Source organism: Chaetura pelagica, unplaced genomic scaffold (genome assembly GCF_000747805.2).
Source record: "Chaetura pelagica isolate M959 unplaced genomic scaffold, ChaPel_1.0 scaffold117, whole genome shotgun sequence".
In the NCBI taxonomy this organism is placed as follows: domain Eukaryota; kingdom Metazoa; phylum Chordata; class Aves; order Apodiformes; family Apodidae; genus Chaetura; species Chaetura pelagica.
In genome coordinates this window covers 9,427,381-9,445,691 of record NW_009954185.1, presented here as the reverse complement: position 1 = coordinate 9,445,691, position 18,311 = coordinate 9,427,381, and the positions used below count along the sequence as shown (strand labels likewise).

The 18,311-nt window shown below is 39.6% G+C and overlaps 1 protein-coding gene across 1 annotated transcript in view; it reads left to right on the top strand.

Moving 5' to 3' along the window:
- The window catches only part of TPK1 (thiamin pyrophosphokinase 1), a 205,523-nt gene extending 187,941 nt beyond the window's left edge, over positions 1-17,582 (top strand). The window contains exon 7 of the mRNA XM_010003042.1: positions 17,311-17,582. Coding sequence (XP_010001344.1) covers positions 17,311-17,429 — 119 coding nt within the window. The 3' untranslated portion in view covers positions 17,430-17,582. The remainder of the gene's footprint in view (positions 1-17,310) is intronic.
- Positions 17,583-18,311: the final 729 nt, after the last annotated feature.

Sequence of the window (18,311 nt, the reverse complement as noted above, 5' to 3'; positions counted from 1 at the left end):
TGTGGACAATCATACAGAAAAGCTTACACTGTTACTTTGGAAGGATGAAGATGGAGTGAAAATCCTAAGAGAACCCATTAACCTCAGCATTGTTGGTGCCTACCATGTTATACAGGAGAAGATGTTTTGAGTTTACCATGAACAGATGATTTTGAGGCTCTCCAGAGGCAGAAGCACACCAGAGGGCTGCAGAGATGCAAAGCAATGATGTCATTAAGCCACTGAATTGTCCTTCCCTGTGCTGATGTTCCTGAGCCATCCTGCAGGCAGGCTCGATGCCAGAGTATTATGTAGCAGCTTGGGACTACTTGAGTTTATGCCTATAAATATGGCATATTTAGCTGATATAAAAGCTAAATATGGCCTGATAGGCCATCACCTTGGCTGCAGAATGAAGGACATGGTGAGAGTAGGAACCCAGTGTGGATCCTCCAAAGAGAAGGGACTGTAACCCTAAGGAGCAAAGGCAGGGCACTGCCTTGCTCTTGGTCATTTGCACAGAGGGAACTCCACTGATTTCAGTTCCCAGTCCTGCTTTCTGCTCTCTGGGTGGAGAAGTGTGCCCCAAAAAATGGTGGTGGACATTCCCTATGCTGCTGGCAGTCACAGTTTTCAGAGTCCACATGGGAGAAAATACTACAAAAATGAGAACTGACAAAAGTGCTGAAGAACTTGAGGCCACTTTCCATCATAAGTCCCTCCAAGGCACTCTTTCAGGTTTGTTTTTCCTCATGTAGTTTTAAAGGCCCTGAATCAAAAGAACTTCAAAATGCTGAGCTGAAGGTCTGGGACCATGCTAAGGCTCATCCAGAAGGACTGAGGAATAAGGGGAGAGAAAGTCTTTTCTATCTGCAGTAACCTGGAGACTGAATCTCCACAGGAGAAAAGACAAAGAGTCAGAGCCTTCCCACTTTCTCCTGTGCCTTTCCAGAAGTTCGTAGATTTTTATTTCCAGAGAAAACAAGATAGTGAAATGTAAAGAAGGTTGGGTAGGGGATTAGAGGAGCTTTTGGGGAGGTAACCAGTGATGCTGGAACCAGTGAAATGGGCTGTGATCAGAGGGAGAAGAGAAGCAGTGCCAGCATGGGCCTTAGGGCATAGTGTGCTTGAGAAGGTGTAGAGGCAAACTCATGTTGCTAACACACTGTTTACTCCTTTTGCATCGGTTTTGGTCACTACAGAGTTAAGAGCAGTTTTGACCATTAGATACTTTTTAGGATTAAAACAAGAAGGAAGGAGGCAAGCTTGCTTAGTGTGAAGCAGGTCTCTGTCTGGGCTTTCTTCCCCATTTTCTCTCAAAGTAATCTATTACCATATCTCCAGGGAAAAATGACCCCAATCTAAAGATTAATAGAGCAGCGTGTGAACATTTCCAGTGATGTGTATGAAACTCCTTTTTTTTTTTTTTTTTTTTTGATCACTGTATGCACAGAGGTGTCCTTTATCAGCAGATCTCTAGATCTTCAAAACTAGGCTGGTTATTGAAGAGAGCAGCAGACAATTTAGGGCACACAGTGTTTTCTGCGACACAGTGACAGAAGCTTTGCTGTGAAGTGCAGTCATTTATGTTGATAAATTGTGGCCATCAGAATGTTTAGATTGCTTCACAGGATGAATTTCTAAACATACATCTCTAGTTTGGGTATTGAAGGGTGGAAAAGGGCTATTTATTTGAGAGACTGGGGGGGAAGATACCTCCTGCATGTACCACCTGCATAAAAAGTAGTGCAGGACTTGTTCTGGACATGTTCCTAAAATTAGCTTGTTGTCACTAGGGTCAGATTAACCCAATTTTGGCTTAATGTGACAAGTAAGAAAACTTCTCTCCTCCATAACCAAGCTGCAGTGAAAATGGAAGAGACTACACAGTGTTAAGGCTGAGTAGTTTATGCACAGTAGATCTTTCTTAGCCAAGGTTTTTCAGGTTTGAAGTTCTGTGCACGTGCCAAAATTTAAAGCCAGCTTGGCTCAGGCAAGACGTATCAGAAGTGAAGCAAACTGCCTTTATTTAATCAAGAGACAAGAAAAAATACCATGACTGTTGTAAGAAAAAGTGCTTTGGGGAGAAAAGAGAGGATTTTACATACCATGTTATTATTGATGAGTCTTACTATCAATAAGAATATAAATAAAGATATGACAAGTAGAAGGGTTTTACAAGGCTAAGTTTTGTTGTGATTTGCTTGCTTTTTAAAACAAGAATTAAAGGCACTGGTGGGTCTAGATGCTGTTTTGAGATGTTACAGATTTGTCCTTTTTCCATCACGTTACATGGGCAGAGGTTTTAAAAAGGAATCCTTTGGAATTTGATTCAGCACAACACAGGCTGGGTGCTGAGGTTTTCATTACGTCAGTGATATGTCTGTGTGGACTTAGCTTAAAGGCATTATTTAGTATCTCTGACCACTAGCCTGCAGAAAAGAATACCAAACTGGACTGCCTAGGTAAGGTGCAAATTGGGTACGAATCTACCCTAAAGATGAATGTGCAAATGTATTGGAATTGCAGTTGTCTCTGCTGATGAAAGTGAAAAGGAGGCTGCAGGGAGACCTCACTGCCCTCTACAAGTACCTGAAAGGAGGTTGTAGGGAGGTGGGTGTTGGCCTCTTCTCCCAATTAAATCAGGGGAAATGGCCTGAAGTTGCAGCACAGGAGGTTTAGATTGGATATTAGGAAGAATTTCTATACTGAAAGAGTGGTCAGGCACTGGAACAGCCTGCCCAGGGAGGTGGTTGAGTCCAGCAGTATAGACGTGGCACTTCAGGGCATGCTCTAGTGGCTGAGACTGTGGGTTTGGGTGGTTTGGTTTCATTTAGGGGTTTTTTTGGTGTGTTGATGGTTGGACTCAGTGATATCAGAGGTCGTTTCTAACCATGACAATTCTGTGATTCTGTAAATGTACTCGAATGGCCCGAAGATTTGTACTGTTTGACCCCGACCTCCCCAAGGACAAGTAGAGAGATCTACTAGGTGTTTCCAAAGCGGGAAATACATTCAAAGTTTGACCTGTCATGACCCATCTTGACTTGCCGAGGTTACAATCTTCTAGAAAGTGTGTGGGGGGTTGAGTTTCAGGATTTTCAGAGGGGCATACACTTAAATTAGTCGTGTTAGCAATTAAGGGGTTTTGAGGAGAGGGTTTGGTGGTCTAGATCATCATAATTCCATGCAGAACTTGTTAAAATACTGCTATTAATGCCACATATAACTGAGTGTGCTGTGGCATATGGTCTGATACTAGTATCTGTAGATCAGAATTTAATAAAAAAAAAACCCACAACAACATTTGGTTCCTGTTCTGGAAGAAAAGCTTTCTGTATTGACAGACAGACAACTGCTGTGCTTGTGATTTCCTAACCTATGACTTTGTTATACAGAGCTGCATACACATAGGCAACAGAAGGAAAACTACAGCATAACCTGTTTGCTAATGGTGGTGGTTATTTTAGGCTGAGTGCAAGCATGGCCTATTCTTAGGAGATGCTTGGAAAACTTCTATTTCCAAATGGCAGAAATAAGTAGGGATTTCCAGCATGTCTCCTAGAGCTCTGGAATTGAGTATTTCTCTCAGCGCTAAGAATAAGAGCCAATTGAGATTTGTTCAAATAAGCTCTTTCCTCCTTGATGTATTTTAATATCTCCGGTTTTGCCCCAAGTGTCTTCAAGTTGGTGTCATTTCCCCTTTTGTTATTTTTTTTTCCAAGACTCCAGTTTTCCATGCTAGTGGTCCAGAACCTAACAGTCTGCTGAAGATAAACTAAAATTGGAAGTCTCTCTTGGGCATGTCCTGTCTCCTAAAGGAAAAAAAAATGTGACAAACTCCAAATGATTTAGTTCCTTGTCCTTCTAGAGGAAGGAAGTTTCTCTGGATGTTACCTTTTGTTTTAATATTAAAAAAGGCTGATGGAATCAATTACAGCTTTTTCTTCTGATTTCAGACCTCAACTCAGAAAGCACTAAAGCAGCAGCACACTTTTGTCCAGGACATTGCAACATAATTGCACTATTCAATAAAAATTACAACTGGCTCTGCAGAGTAAGGGAGAAGGGAATTAGAAGCTGGCAGGCAAGTTCTGGCTCTCCTTAAATATATGCATGAGGAATGTCGTGTGTGTGTATCAATGAAAGTATAGATAGGACTAGGCCCTGAGGGTTATAGTCTCATTACATTACTTGTTCACAAAATATGATGCAGACTCCTAAACTTACTATTTTCAATTTAGGGAAGATTAAGTTTTGAAACAAAACATCCAGTAATCACTGGGTTACTATTTATATCATCATAAACTTGTGTCAACTTAACTGATTTGAGTAATGATTATTATTTTATTATTATAAAAACAGCAACTCTCATCCCCACCACTGCACACCTGCAGTGGTAATGAGGAGTTTTCCTTTTTTTTCCTTCACCCTTCTGCTCCTTCACACAATACCCTGGTTTAACTCATGCTTTCCTATGTCTTCCCACCTGGCTGTCAATCACTGTCACATTACTTTGCATCACACGCATCATGAGGAGCAGCTCTTTCCATCAAGTAAGCCAATTCTAAAGCTGTCTTCCCAGAGGCTACACAGATTGTGCAAGCTGGAGTAGCTCAGGAAAGAGTAAACTGGACAATAACAAAGGCTCCCAGAGCTGCTTCTGCCTGCCAATCTCTCAAGCATGTATTCACACAGCACTATATCTAGGGCATGCCTCCAGGGCTAGCATGACGTGGATCAGCTCAGCAGCAGACCTCCTCTCCACACCATTAATCACAGTAGGAGGAGGGAAATGGCTCATTATGCTACATCAATGATACTGTCCGTTCTGTCTTCTGCAAATTACAGAAATGGTCTCAGTTTTGTGTTGAGCATTCCCTGACTTTTGAGGTCCGTGATCCAAGAGAGGGAACAAAACTTTTTAATAGGAGTGTTTACCTGTGGGCAACAGAGGTTAGTCAGCAAACTGCATTTAGTGAATTTAGAGTGCTATAGTGCTAGAGCAAGGCAAGCTTTCCCAGGGATGTTTTTTCTACTGCTAAATCTTTGGTAATGTTCCTTTTCTCTCCCAAAATGATAGATTTGAGGCACTTTTTCTGTTCTGCAGCCTTGTTTTCAAGCCCCACAGTCCAATTCCAGTATTGTTTGTGTGTGTGACACCTATAAGGCATCCTTTATGACTACAGACTTCAGGTTTATTTGAGCAAGAACTTCCTGCAGTATTCTGGCCTTCCTTAAAGGTTCTGTGCTTTGCTGGAAAATCCTATGACTATTTATGGGTACCCTTTCAAAGCAGCTTGCAGAGATTTATCTGTCTGGCTGCCAATGATGTTAGAAGTCCTATAACTACATTTTTGCTCACAGCTTTTAGGCTTGACAATTTGTTACTCTCTTGTCTGCTTATGAACCTGTAAATGAGCCCTGTAGTTCAAAATCTGTATAATCTACGTTTCACTGTTGCATATGACATGACATGACAAACCTCTTGCCATGTACTGACTGCAGAGCTCATCTCTATCTGTTCTGTACAGACCCAGCAAGGTTTGCCAGCTCTCACGGGAAATGTTGGTGTTTTACTTGGTGGTTTCTGAGCCCACCCTCCAGTAAGGTTTAAGCTCTTATCAGACTTTCTTCCTGGTTGATTTTGAGGATCACTACAAAGTGCTTCCCTTGGGCACATGAAGCCTGTATTGTAGTGGGCGTGCATGTGATGTTTTGATGGCTCTTACAAGAAGCCTGCTGGTTACTAGAAAAGCAGTGCTGCCAATCCCATAAGATACACTTTTTGATAGGTGACCATGCCTTAAATTACAAAATTGATGTGATTGTTCAGCAATCACCAAACCTGATGTTGGGTCCAAAGACTGCGTGAGAAGTCTCTGGGTTTTGAAGGTTACCTCAGAGATACACTGGCCTCTTCCATATCATTGGATGTTTTGTTGTGATATGTAGCAAGAAAGTTATGATATTAGGAGGAATATGTGCCTATCTACACATCTTCCAAGAGGTGAAATAGAGTTGTAGGTCTTGCTTGCTCTGAGATGTCTGCATTTGGTTGGTTACCAAAAGTGTCTACTCTGGGATTGGAATGTCCCAGGATGAATCTTTAGACATGTCATTATATTCTTGCGTGCTTATGCTTGCTTTATAAGCACATAGATATCAGAGATTTTTTATATGGATGTTGTACAACATTAGGATAATAGAGTATAGAAGAATTCCAATTGAAGGATTATAGCTATAATAAATTTTTCTTTGAGCATTAGTCATAGATACATCCATGCAATGCACTACACAGCAAACTTGTTCAAACTATTGGTATGAAACCCCACAGCAGTAGTTAAAAGACAAGCTTATAATTTGGAAATTTATTGATCTGCCTTATTTGAAAGTAGACATTTATTTGGGGATTTTTTCAATTTTAAGCAAATATACCTAGTTACAATAAGTTTAGAAACAACATAGGAAATAAACCCTCACACCTATTATTCTTCCCCTGGGATAAAGAGTTACTCACTCGTATCTTTTTTAACTGTACTTAGATTTTTATGCCACATCTCTAAAAATTTGCATTAGTCTTCTGCAGATGGCAGGTTAACCAGAAATCTTTTACAGGTTTTTTCATCCTTCAGATATATTTAAGAAAGATGTGAACATAAGAGAAACTGAAGCAGCTATCATTGTTTCTAAGACTAATGAATGTTTTTAAAGCATTTGTTAGCGAAATTGCCTTTCCTCTGAGATAATTTTGCTTTCAGTAAAATTTTCCCTATTTGCAAAATAAAATAATATTTAGTGCCTGAGGGTTTTAAACAACTGGTCAGATAGTTAATATCTATGAAATTCATCATACATGTTCTTAAGTGACTACAAAACAAGAAAGAGTAGAATTTGTTGAGTACACCAAATGGCCAGGATGGGAAAAGCAATGTCAGATAAGATCCAATCGTATTTAATATGTTTAATTTTGAGTTATTATTAAATTCAGAAGGTGGCTTCCACAGCTCAGACACTGGAATGACAAAAGTTTGAATATTACACTAATTTCAGGTGAGACAAGGAACATCCCAAGCTATAAATCAGATTTACTTTCTGGAAGCTCACTATAGCCTAAAGAAAGAGGCTGCTTGAGGATATATTTCCTTACTGGGCAATTGCAGCCATCATGGTCTTTTAACCCCAAGGGCTAGAAATTGTTTGGTGTTGGCAGAAGTAGACAAGCTGTAATGTAGTTAGTTTAGTCTTTTATTTTACATGTGACTACTGGATTTGTAATTCCTTTTCCTGCCCATTTCTTGCAGTGTGTTAGGGGGCTTACTGGTAGGTTAAAACCCAACATCAAGTCCTCCGTACAGTAAAACTGAGAGCCCACTGACATGCATCACTGTGCCATGGAGTGACTGTTGCAATCCATCTTGACCAATATGTTTGAAAGTTGAACTGCATAAAATCAATTACACTCTTAAAACTTTAATGTCTTTGAGTGCACTATGTAGCACCACATTCATTTGGTGGTGTGTTCAGCCTTTGCGTTTGAGGGTAAAGGGCTCACATCACCTGTAGAAGCCTTTAATTGTCCCAGGCAGAAAGCATGGGATAGCCCTGCAAAGGCAGTGTTCTCTAGAAGAGAAGAATCAGGAGGAAACATTCCCCAAACCATTGAACCCTTAACAGTCACAGGGCCTGGAAGTGCTGCATGACATGTTTCTGAACGTAGAGGATGAATTGCTAGGTGGTTTGCAAAAAGAGGGGGGAGGGGTGACAGGGAAAGGCTTTTCAAAAGGTCACAAGGAGGAAGCACAGCAACATGAAGAGCATTGTTCATATTGGAAATCATTACTTGAAATCTGTCAGACTTTGCCGGAGTGCACAACTAACTAAAGAATCTTCAGTAGCTGGTTTTCCACTAAATAAAGTCTTCGACAGTCAATGAGACTTAGGACTTGTCTTTAGTGATCAATCTCCCTTTTTTAATTTCAGGGACAAACATTATCTAGAAGCTGTTTGTATTCGGTAGCATCGACAACAAAACTGATTCTGGCATCCAGAAAAAGACTGATAAAGGCAAATAGAAAAAAACATGTGCACTGACTGACATGACTTACATGGCAGATTCCACTCCCTGAAGCAAAGTCCTGTAATGGTGCATGAAGTGGAAGAAGCAGGTATTGCTGGCTAAAATAGGCTTTGCTGTGTCCTATGTTACATCTTCATTGGAAATCTAAAAGTAAATTTTTAAAAAGCTGACTTTACAGCTTAACAAAAAGAGAAAGAAGGAAGTTTGCAAAGGCACAGTGGCCAACACTATTTCAAAAACATCCTTTATTTTTCAGATGAGAGCTGTCTAATCCAACAGAGTGACTGAACTAAAAACAGTGTCATCAGCAGTCTCCTGTTGAATGTCATGCTCTGTCTCAGAAGTGGCAACAGTTAAAGTTTGCAGGATTCCTCTGAGTGAGTTTGGAGGAGCTGCAGCTCCATTAATGTCAACCAATGTTGTAAGTTTACCATGCAAGTCTGAAGATAAATGGAATAGAATTAAAAAGCATCAGTAACGGCTTTCTAATTGAAATAGTATAGACATTAGAGGTACACAGGGTGTTAGTAATCATATTAATTATTTGTTAACAGAAAGACAAAGTAATAAAATTAAAAATCAAAAAGCTTAATTGCTCACATGCAGATCTAGAGGGACATTTTGAAACAGAAATAATTGCTTTTGCTTCATCCTCAGGGTGATATTATCTCTGTCTAATTGTTTTTCCTGAAGAAAGCAGTGAAAATAACCACATTTTAGAAACCTCTTACAGCGTTCCACCCCAGCATAGTTACAGGAAGCAGTTCTGCTAGGAAGGGTAAAGATAAACGGACTTACTTTCCTATTAGAAGTATAATAGATTGTATTAGTCACCTGTGCTCAGAATAGATCAGCTGTCAGGGAAAGTAAAGTATATGAACATGTACCCTGTGAGCTGTCAGGAGCAGATCAGTGTGGGTTTTTAAAATAATAATTACCCACTTTCAGAGAAATGTTTTAGACAAAAGCTCAGCTGCTTTATTGATGATGCCTTTTGTGCATATGGGTGAATATTCTACTTTGTTATTTTCATTTTTTCATGTAAATGTAGTATCATATTTCCATAAACCTCTTTTAGGAAATGGTGCCATTTGCTAGTAAAACTTTCATAATAAAATTATTTGTCAGTGATTTAATTGGATCAAAGTCTGTTGTTTGTAATAAAGCTCTAATAGCTAAGAGGAGCAGCTGCTTGTATTCAAGACTGGGATGCCCTTGGCCCTCTACAAGCCTTTGTGCAACCAGCTGCCCTCAGATTTGGTGTGGCAGGGCACACAGAAGGTACCATCTTTATTTGCACCCTGACCAGTGCTCAGAGGTGAAGGAAACTGCTTGCTTCTTTAGGGTCAGGGGAACTCTTTGAGCACCAGATCCACTATTCTGGCCCAGTTTAATAGTCTTTCTGGTGTAGTAACTTGATTGACATGAGCTGTGGGAGCAAGAAACTGCCTCTGGCAGATGAAGAGAGTCTGTGGCACATGCATGGCTCCTGAGGGCCACCCAAAGGTCGGAATTGAGCAGCCATGGACTGGGTCAGTTCTGGTGGGGGCTGAACTTGTGGGAGAAGGCTTTAAAACTGCAGTATGTTGAACCCCTCCCACAGGTTAGAAGGTCTGCTTTGATCTTCACTATTGTAACACTGGATGTTGTGTACAGCCACCTTTATTCAGCCACAAATACAGGTTCCAGCCAGGCACCGTTGGGCTGCTGTGCTTCCTGCCCCAACAAAACCTGGCAGAAGCTGGAGTTGGGGACTGAGCCTTTACAGAGCTTTGTCCAATTATATTCTATTTAGTTTTGGCACTGTAGCCCAGTGACAGAGCAACTTGTGCAGCAGAACAGAACTCTGGATATGGAGCTGAGCTAGTGCTGGCAGCAGTGATAAGGAGGGGAAGCTAGCATGCTTAAATTTGTTTTTCAGGGCTGGCTAGGGACTGGCTTTAGATCAACTCCCTTAGGGAAACTGCATCCCCACCACAGAGAAAGAAAGCAGAGCAGTGCTGGATTTGATGGCAGACTTGATGTTGTGGACTCTTCCTATGCCCTGGTAGGCATTAGAGGAGGTTGACTGGCTGAGACCATTGAGCAATGTTTATGGCAGTGCTGTTGGTCTCTTCCGTGGAGCGTATGAGTGAGATCTCCATTTAACCCAAAACCTGCTGAGGTATCCCTATACCCATATTTCAGCTACAGGCCCAGTTTGGATGTTTTAGGAATAATCTTTGTATATTTTTGCAAACAGTGGGAACAATGGTACCATACAGAAGCTGGAATACTTGTATTATGTATTTGTGCAATGTGCACTTACAGCCAAGAAAGCAAACCCTGTCCTGGGCTGCATCAGAAGAAGTGTGGCTGGAAGGTCTGGGTGATTCTTCCCCTCTACTCTGCTCTGGTGAGACCCCACCTGGAGTAGTGTGTACAGCTCTGGAGGAACATGGAGCTCTGGGAGTGAGTTCAGAGGAGGGCCATGAAGACGATCCAAGGGCTGGAGCACCTCTGCTATGAAGACAGGCTGAGAGAGTTGGGGCTGTTCAGCCTGGAGAAGAGAAGGTGCTGGGGAGACCTTATAGTCGCTTTGCAGTAACTGAAGGGGCTACAGGAAAGCTGGGGAGGGACTTTTTACCAGGGTGTGTCGTGATAGGTTGAGGGATAATGGTTTTAAGCTGTAAGAGGGTAGATTTAGGTTAGATATTAGGAAGAAGTTCTTCAGTGGGACGGTGATGAAACACTGTAACTGGTTGCCCACCGAGGCTGTGGATTTCTTATCCTTGGAAGTGTTCAAGGCCAGGTTAGATGGGGCTTGGAGCAGCCATTTTATGATTCTATAAACTTGATAGCAGGTATTTTTAAGTTAATTGCCCTCACGTCAAACCAAAGCTTCAGACCTAAATGCCAAGACATAACGCTGTTGTTTTTAGTTAATCTCGGGTTTCAGTGTTGTAGCAGATTGCCAGCTTTGTGTGACTAAGTGATGTCTTTAAAGTATGGCAGCTGAATAGGGTGATGTATGCTATGAGGGTCTTATGGGTAAGTTTAAAACTAAGACAATTCATTATCTGATGAATCCCAGCATTATTCTTGCCCCTTTTTCTCATAAGAATATCATTCTGTGTCACACAACACAAGTAGAGACAGACCAAAATAGCAACAAGTTATTTTGTCTAGATTATATGCAAGATCTCTACAATAGTGACTGTCAAACTGAAGCTATATTGTATTTCTGTGGCTGTTTCTTCAGTGCTCTAACACTGTTATTAATAGTACCTGTCACTTGTACAGCCCCTCAGAGCTGTAAGTAGTTCAATAAACATTATACAAACTTACTGGAAAGCATAACAAATGAAGTAAATGCTCTGCTTCTTACTGCCTAAACTAATTTTTTTAAATTACTGTGCCTTGAGCTTAGCCAACCAGTCTTCCAGACCAGCTAGTTCCCTGACTTTCTTCATACTTATACTTTTGGTGAGTCACTTCTACTATACTAGTACTGGTATAGCTTTATCATGTCTAGACAGGAAAGACACTACTTTCTGTGTCAGACTTTCAGGGCTACTTTAATTAAGAGGGTAAAATGATTTTGAACAAACACTGGAGCACATCTTTTTAGTAAGCTAAAATGCTGCTAATAGTCCTAAAAACGTCCTGCAGTTAATGATTCTTGTTGATTTTGGTGAAGCAGTAGTAGCAGCAGTAACATTAGTGGAGAAAGCACTCTATTTCTTAGCATCATTTTCATCAGCTTATCATTTTAAATTGCCACCAAGCAGGTGATGTGACAGGAGGAGTTCAAGCTATTCTTACATTACTGCCATGATTACAAAGCTGGAAAAATGTAAGGAAAAAAATGTGCTGGAAATAAATGTGAAAACTTCTGACATCCATATGCATTTCTGAAGGCTCACCCAACATGGGTGGTTTCTCTCCAGGGTACAACAGAGAGTTCTGGTTTTTTGTCTCTTTTAAAATTAAGACATTAAGACTTGACAGCCAGTGCTTTTGCTGTCACTTAAATTCCCACCAATGCTCACAGGCAGCCTGTGCTGCAGAGCCCCTCCCCAGAGTCTTTGCCAGCCTCTGAACCAATGGAATAACCACCTGGCCCTGCCTGCTGCTCCTCCTTCACCCCCTGTCCTTTTGATGCTTTCATGAGCCCGCTCAAAGGAATCTGGTGAGATTACAAAACCATTGTTCTGTGCTACAAAACCAGACACCAGAAGTTAGAATAGTTGTTAACAACTGCCAATGCAGTCTCTGCTTATTCCAAACTCCCCTTGGCCCTCAGGGAATCTGTGCCATGGCAGGCTAGCCTGTCCCCTCCCAGCAGACTTCACAAGCTTTTATGGTACTTCATGGCACTTCTGTGAATTATTAGTATGGAAAATAGTTCGTGTTTTATTGTAAATTACTGTTATTTGCAACTTCCAGTTTTGCAGTTCCCACTGCACAGAGATCAAGGACCCAATTTTTTTCCTTTGTATACATCAGTGTAAATCAAGATTAACTCCACCGAAGTCAGTCTAATCACAAGTGTAAAACTAGGAGGAATGAATGAAAAAATCATGCTATAAACTATTTGCTTTTATTTTTAAATAGCAAAATTTATGCTGCTGTTCTGCAGATACAGGGTGACCTGAGAGTACTTGCTCTTGCGTTACTAATGCATCTCCATTTAAATGCAGATTTCTGCTCCTAACACAGAACTTCAGGGAAATCCTCTCCAGATAAACTGTAATAGGATACCAAATGGTAATTCAGTATTTCACTTGAACTTGTGTTTCAGCTTATTGATCTTAATTTTCTATCATTCTGATGCATCATTTGCCTAGGGGGAATAGGACTACATTCACTATAATGAAGCTTTTAATTAATAATTATTTTTTTTTTATATTCCAAACCTCCATGCCAGCAGTGGCAATCTGCTTGTATCCCTGTACCTATTTCTATTTTCAGTGCTGGAAACCGGCAAGATGTGTCTTTACATATTGCAGGAAGTAATTGAGACACACAGTTGGGAAAAGGAAGCATAGTACAGGTATCACAGAATCTGTGGGACATGCTTCATTGTGAGTGTGATTTGTTCTTAGCCATTTGTTGTCACCGGTAGTAAGACCCTGGGGACCTTTGTGCTACACTGCTGCATTCAAGAGCTTTGCAGAAGACTTTGGATAAAGACACAGGGCATGAATGTTCTGCCATTCTCAAACCAAAACCACTTCCTTCTCTAAATCTGAATTCTTGTAAGGAAGGACTTGAGCCTCGTAAATTCCTCTTCCAGCATGACCGCCAGGTACTGCAGTTAAAAGCCTCTCTCACAGCTGCCTAGATTTTGCTGTGGTTTTGGTAGAGATGCAAGAAAAAACAGATGCTCTGCTCTCTGCTTGCTCAATTTAGCCTCTCAAATTAGTTACATGATTTGCTTTTGCCATATACAGTATGTTTAAGAAGAAATTTTTCTCTGTATATGCCACTCTCAAGCTCTGCTTACGTGCAGCTTGTAAGATGTACATGAGACCTTGATACAAGCTCTCTTCTTCTGGACTGGACTGTAAATCTAAGTATGCCAAATAGTACAATGGAGTAATAGAAATAATGTTCATAAGTCTACTAGATCATGAATACAGTTATTAAGAGTATCCCAATATTGAGAGTTAGTGTTTTTGCACCACCTAACACGATGAGAACCAACCTAATTATAATTAGTCCCCATTGTCAGTTTCCAGGCTGAAAGCCTTCAGTGCAATGGTAAAAATACTGCAAGGAAGGCTTGGGTGTCATTTTCAATATCATCAACTGAAAAAGAAAACTCCCAACCATGTTAGAGGCATGAATATGTTAAGAGTTTTTAAAGTACATTTTGAGGTTTAGACTTTTTTTGTTTGACTTTTTTATATAGCTTGATTAATTATAGGGTGCATTTGTTAACATTTCCAAATGTTGCTCTGGCAACCATAGGATTCATTAATTTTCAAAATCTTACATCCAAGATTAACATTTCCTACATGGCATTCTTAAGAACTCCACGTGGCATGTATTTTAAAAAGTATCAAAATACAAGCAATACAATAGTAGAAATTGGAAGTCTTAGCATCATTGAGACCTCCTTTGTAATATAATTTGGTCAGTAAAAGGGATGTCGTAAGAAATAATGACCTTTCTGAACTTCTCTGAGTTATTTCCAACATTCTCAAACCCTGACAGATTCAACCACCTGCTAAACAAAACAGCTGAAAAAACACTCCTCCACTACCATATCAAAATAATCTCTGCCCATGACCAGTTAGGTCTAAATCAGTGATAAGCTGCAATCCATCAGACAGAAATGAGAAGCTTTCTTTACTGATAAGAACACAGGGCACATAATTAAAGGCTGTGTCATAGTAGATTTTGCTGTTTATTTTTTTGTTTGATTTGGGTTTGTTTTTTTCCAAAAAGGCAAGATTAGCACTTGCTTTTAGTTCTGAAGTCCAGAGTTGTCAATCTTCAAACCCACACACTGCAGGACTACTTCCTAGTTACCTTCTCCTGAGAGCACTCATGACCCCCTGCTGCTTTCCTGGGAGGCATGGCCACCTCAGCTCCGAGACACACTGACATGAGAGATGGACAGTAATGAAAAATAGTACAGCTGCATTGGAGGAGATGGGTAGAGTATTTTTCTCATCAGCAGTCTATTATCAGTAAACACAGCTTGATTGGAACCAAAGCACTAAGCAAAACTTCAGGGGAAGAAGTGTCTAACGCTGCTGGAAGGCCAGGGGGCATGTTGTCTTCAATTAATCACTTCTGGTTTTATCCAAATCAGCTTTTGATGGTTCTCATTAAAAACAAAATACTGTTATTTGTCTAAAAAAAGAAAATTTTCAGTGATGTAAAATAAATCTTCTTTTAATGACTGAATTATAAAAATCCCAGGGTTTGTTTTGTTTTTTAAATCACAATGAGATACTTTATTAAAAGCACTTTTGGTAACCGTCAAAAATAGAGATACCAAATGTTAGAAAATAAAAAAGTTGTTTTCCTTGGAGTGCACTTCAGAAAAATAATCTCTCTGGCAAGAATGGGATTTTTCTGTAATAGCTTTTTTATCCCAACGTATCATCTCTTGCTAAGACTTAACAAAGACAACTGAAAGCCACTGAAAAAAAGGGAATGGATCAGGTATGAGCTGATAAAACTTCCTGCTTCTTTGACCTTGTAAACTTCACATCATAATGCACAGTACAGCAAGAAGTTTTCCTAGAAGCAGCAGGTACATACATCCTCTTATTTCCTTTACTGGCTTAAAGCTAGTTTTTCACATTAATTACGGTTGATTTACTGAATGAAAAGCATGCATTTTTAATTATGTTAGTTGAAACGTTGGCTGGTTGTGAAACCAAGTGCTTGGAATTGGTCCATTGGAGCCACGTGAATCAGCAGCAAGGTTTTATAGCTTCTGCATTTTTCACTTCAGCATTTCAAACTGTGGTCCTTGCAGAGAAGAAAATCTGGTAGAGAGACAGATAAAAGGCTCCATCTAGCGGGCAAGAACTTTCTAGTGAAAGAAAAAAAAGGCAAGATTTTCACTTTCTTTTATGCATGAAGAAATACTGCTTTTGATTTTGTTTCATTAAGCTGCCATGTTGTTCTTAATTCTTGGCTTTTGCAGAGCCATTATTTCATATGCAAAGCTGAAACATTAAGAATCATTCTGACAGTCTTGAGCAAGAAGCAATAAATGATACTAAATGAGTGGGTTTATAACAGAGTAAGAGTTGATCCACAGAATTCTTCCTCCTCCCCCTTCAAGCTTCAATATATAGTAACCAAAAGTAGGTAATTTGTATATCAACAAATATTTAAACTATTTAAGATTCTTTTGTGCTTAAAACTGACTGCAAACATCCGTAACTTGATCATAACACTTAAAACAGTATTTTGGGAGTATTTTTATACAGGGAACTGTTCATTTCAGGCTAATAACAAACTGGGAGTAGGAACAAGTAACAGCAAGCACAGGTTTAGCAGAAGAGGCACTGAACCACCTTGTGTGTCCTGCCTATTAGTCAGACTCTCATTTTCAAGCCATACAGCTTGGCAAGATCAACTCCTCCTGTGCAGCTTCCGGCAATGGGTAGACAATGTAGCATGCATTGTATTAATACGTTACGACACCCAGGTTTACTATAGCCCATGTTAATATGCACAATTAGAGTCTCCTGTGCAAATCACAAAATTGGACTTAATATTTTGTTTTACACACCTCTTGATCACAGGGACATCATCATTTGCCATGGGCTACTTGACAGCAAATCCAGAGGATTCCTCCTTCTTCATTTGTCTTGTTTTACAGACTAAAACAAAAGGTTGTCTTGGTGTTCTTACTCCAAACTCCAAAGCAAGGACTAATACAGAACCGAGTAGTCTTAGAGTGCCTTTGGGAAAGTTCATGTTTGAATAATGCAAGAAATGCTATCTCCAAGAAAGAAGACATAGGAGATAAAAGTTAACCTGCATTTTTTTTTCTGTCTGTTTGTCTTGGGGGCAGCTTCTATCTTTGATCTCAGCTGGTAGGAAGTCTCTGTAACCTTAAAACACGTCAGCTAAAACAACAAAGAATAGATGTTTAAAAAAGTTTTTCAATATTGTCATTATGACTGCACTGTTAGCTGTCTTAAACTCTCCTAAAATTGACATTAGCTATTTGTTAGAGCAGTACTGCTTGTTTTCTAATGCATGTGGACACATACCTCACTAGGCATGAAACAAGATGCAAGTCACTTCAATGCAAATGTTAAATACCATCACTTTAACTACAGGCCTTTACTCTAGAACTGTTCATATTTTAAGAGATTCTAATAGGCTTGCTACTGAGCTAAAGCAAATTCTGTGTTTGGAACTACAGTAAGATCCTCTGCCTCGTTTTATTTTAAATCCTTTGTCTAGCACTGGTACTTGATCTGATACCAACAAAATACAAATTTCCAGATGTGAAACTCAAGAGTAACATTCAACAATCTGCTTGTATAATAATCTACTGTAAACTCAAAATGCTAATTTGGAGATTAAGTATCAATTTATTTGACTCTACAGGTCATCGTCTCATACAAGCCTTCTAATTAATATTTAATACAGCTATTTTAGATGTTGTTTCTCTCTGTTCAGGTGTTTTTTCCTTCTTTGCAGAAGCTGCAGTCTTTACAACAATAAATGCACATCAATGCATTTGTTTCAAGAGTACCACTAAGTCTCTTACTTCTTTTTCACAGCTAACCAGGTGCTGAAGTTTGGAACGCTCGTCAGTACTTCCAACACCTACGACAACTCCGGGATCGTGACCATTGAGACAGACAAGCCTTTACTGTGGACAATGGCTATCAAAATATAAGATCTATTACAGCTGCCTTTTCTGATCTGACTCAACTCGTATTACTGCAGACTTTCACTGAATTAAGACAGTAAAGCTGTTCCAAAAGATATAAGCAGGCAGTGATTTTTATGTACTGAATGGAAAACAAGTCTGAAATAAAAGTCACTTGAGATCAAATCAAGATTAGTAGCAATAACTGAGTACTTCATTCTGGTACCTCACACTGCTTAATCAGAAGACATAAGCTGCTACCCAATACAGTCACAAACAAGTGAATGTGAAGAAACTGCGACTGCTTATCTGGTTAGTTCAGACTGTTTTTACAAATTATTTTATTCCAATACTGAACTATTTTTTCCCCTTTTTCCAAAAGGAAACGCAGTACAGTTGCACATAGGATAACTTATTAAAAGGTGATAGCACTGAGAGTAGTTAATCTCATTTTTCTGTCCTGGTTTGTCAGATACATAGTTGCTGGTGAAGTTTTCTCAGGAGTAATAATTGTATATTTCTACTTATTAAGCAAGTCTGTGTACTGAAGAAGCTTCAGTTTTGCCGTAATAACAATATCATATTTCCCAGTATTAAGTGCTTTTAAAGCCTGTAATAGAAGTAGTATTTTTTTTAACTTTTGTGCAGTTACCTTACAGAACCAGTATCCAAAATGGGTGTAAATCCTACCTGAGTGTGAGCAAGTTGTTGATTCACTGAAGGACTGCTTAGTATCTCTGACAACTAAATTAACCTCTAACTAAGTAATCAACTAAGTTTAGCTTTCTTAATTATGTCATCAGAAGAAGGATTGGCAATGCAGATTCTTTACTTGATGGAGGTTTTTTTCCCCTATGTTAGCGGATATTAGTTCAACGAACTGAAGAATGAAGTCCGGGGTAAGTGCGA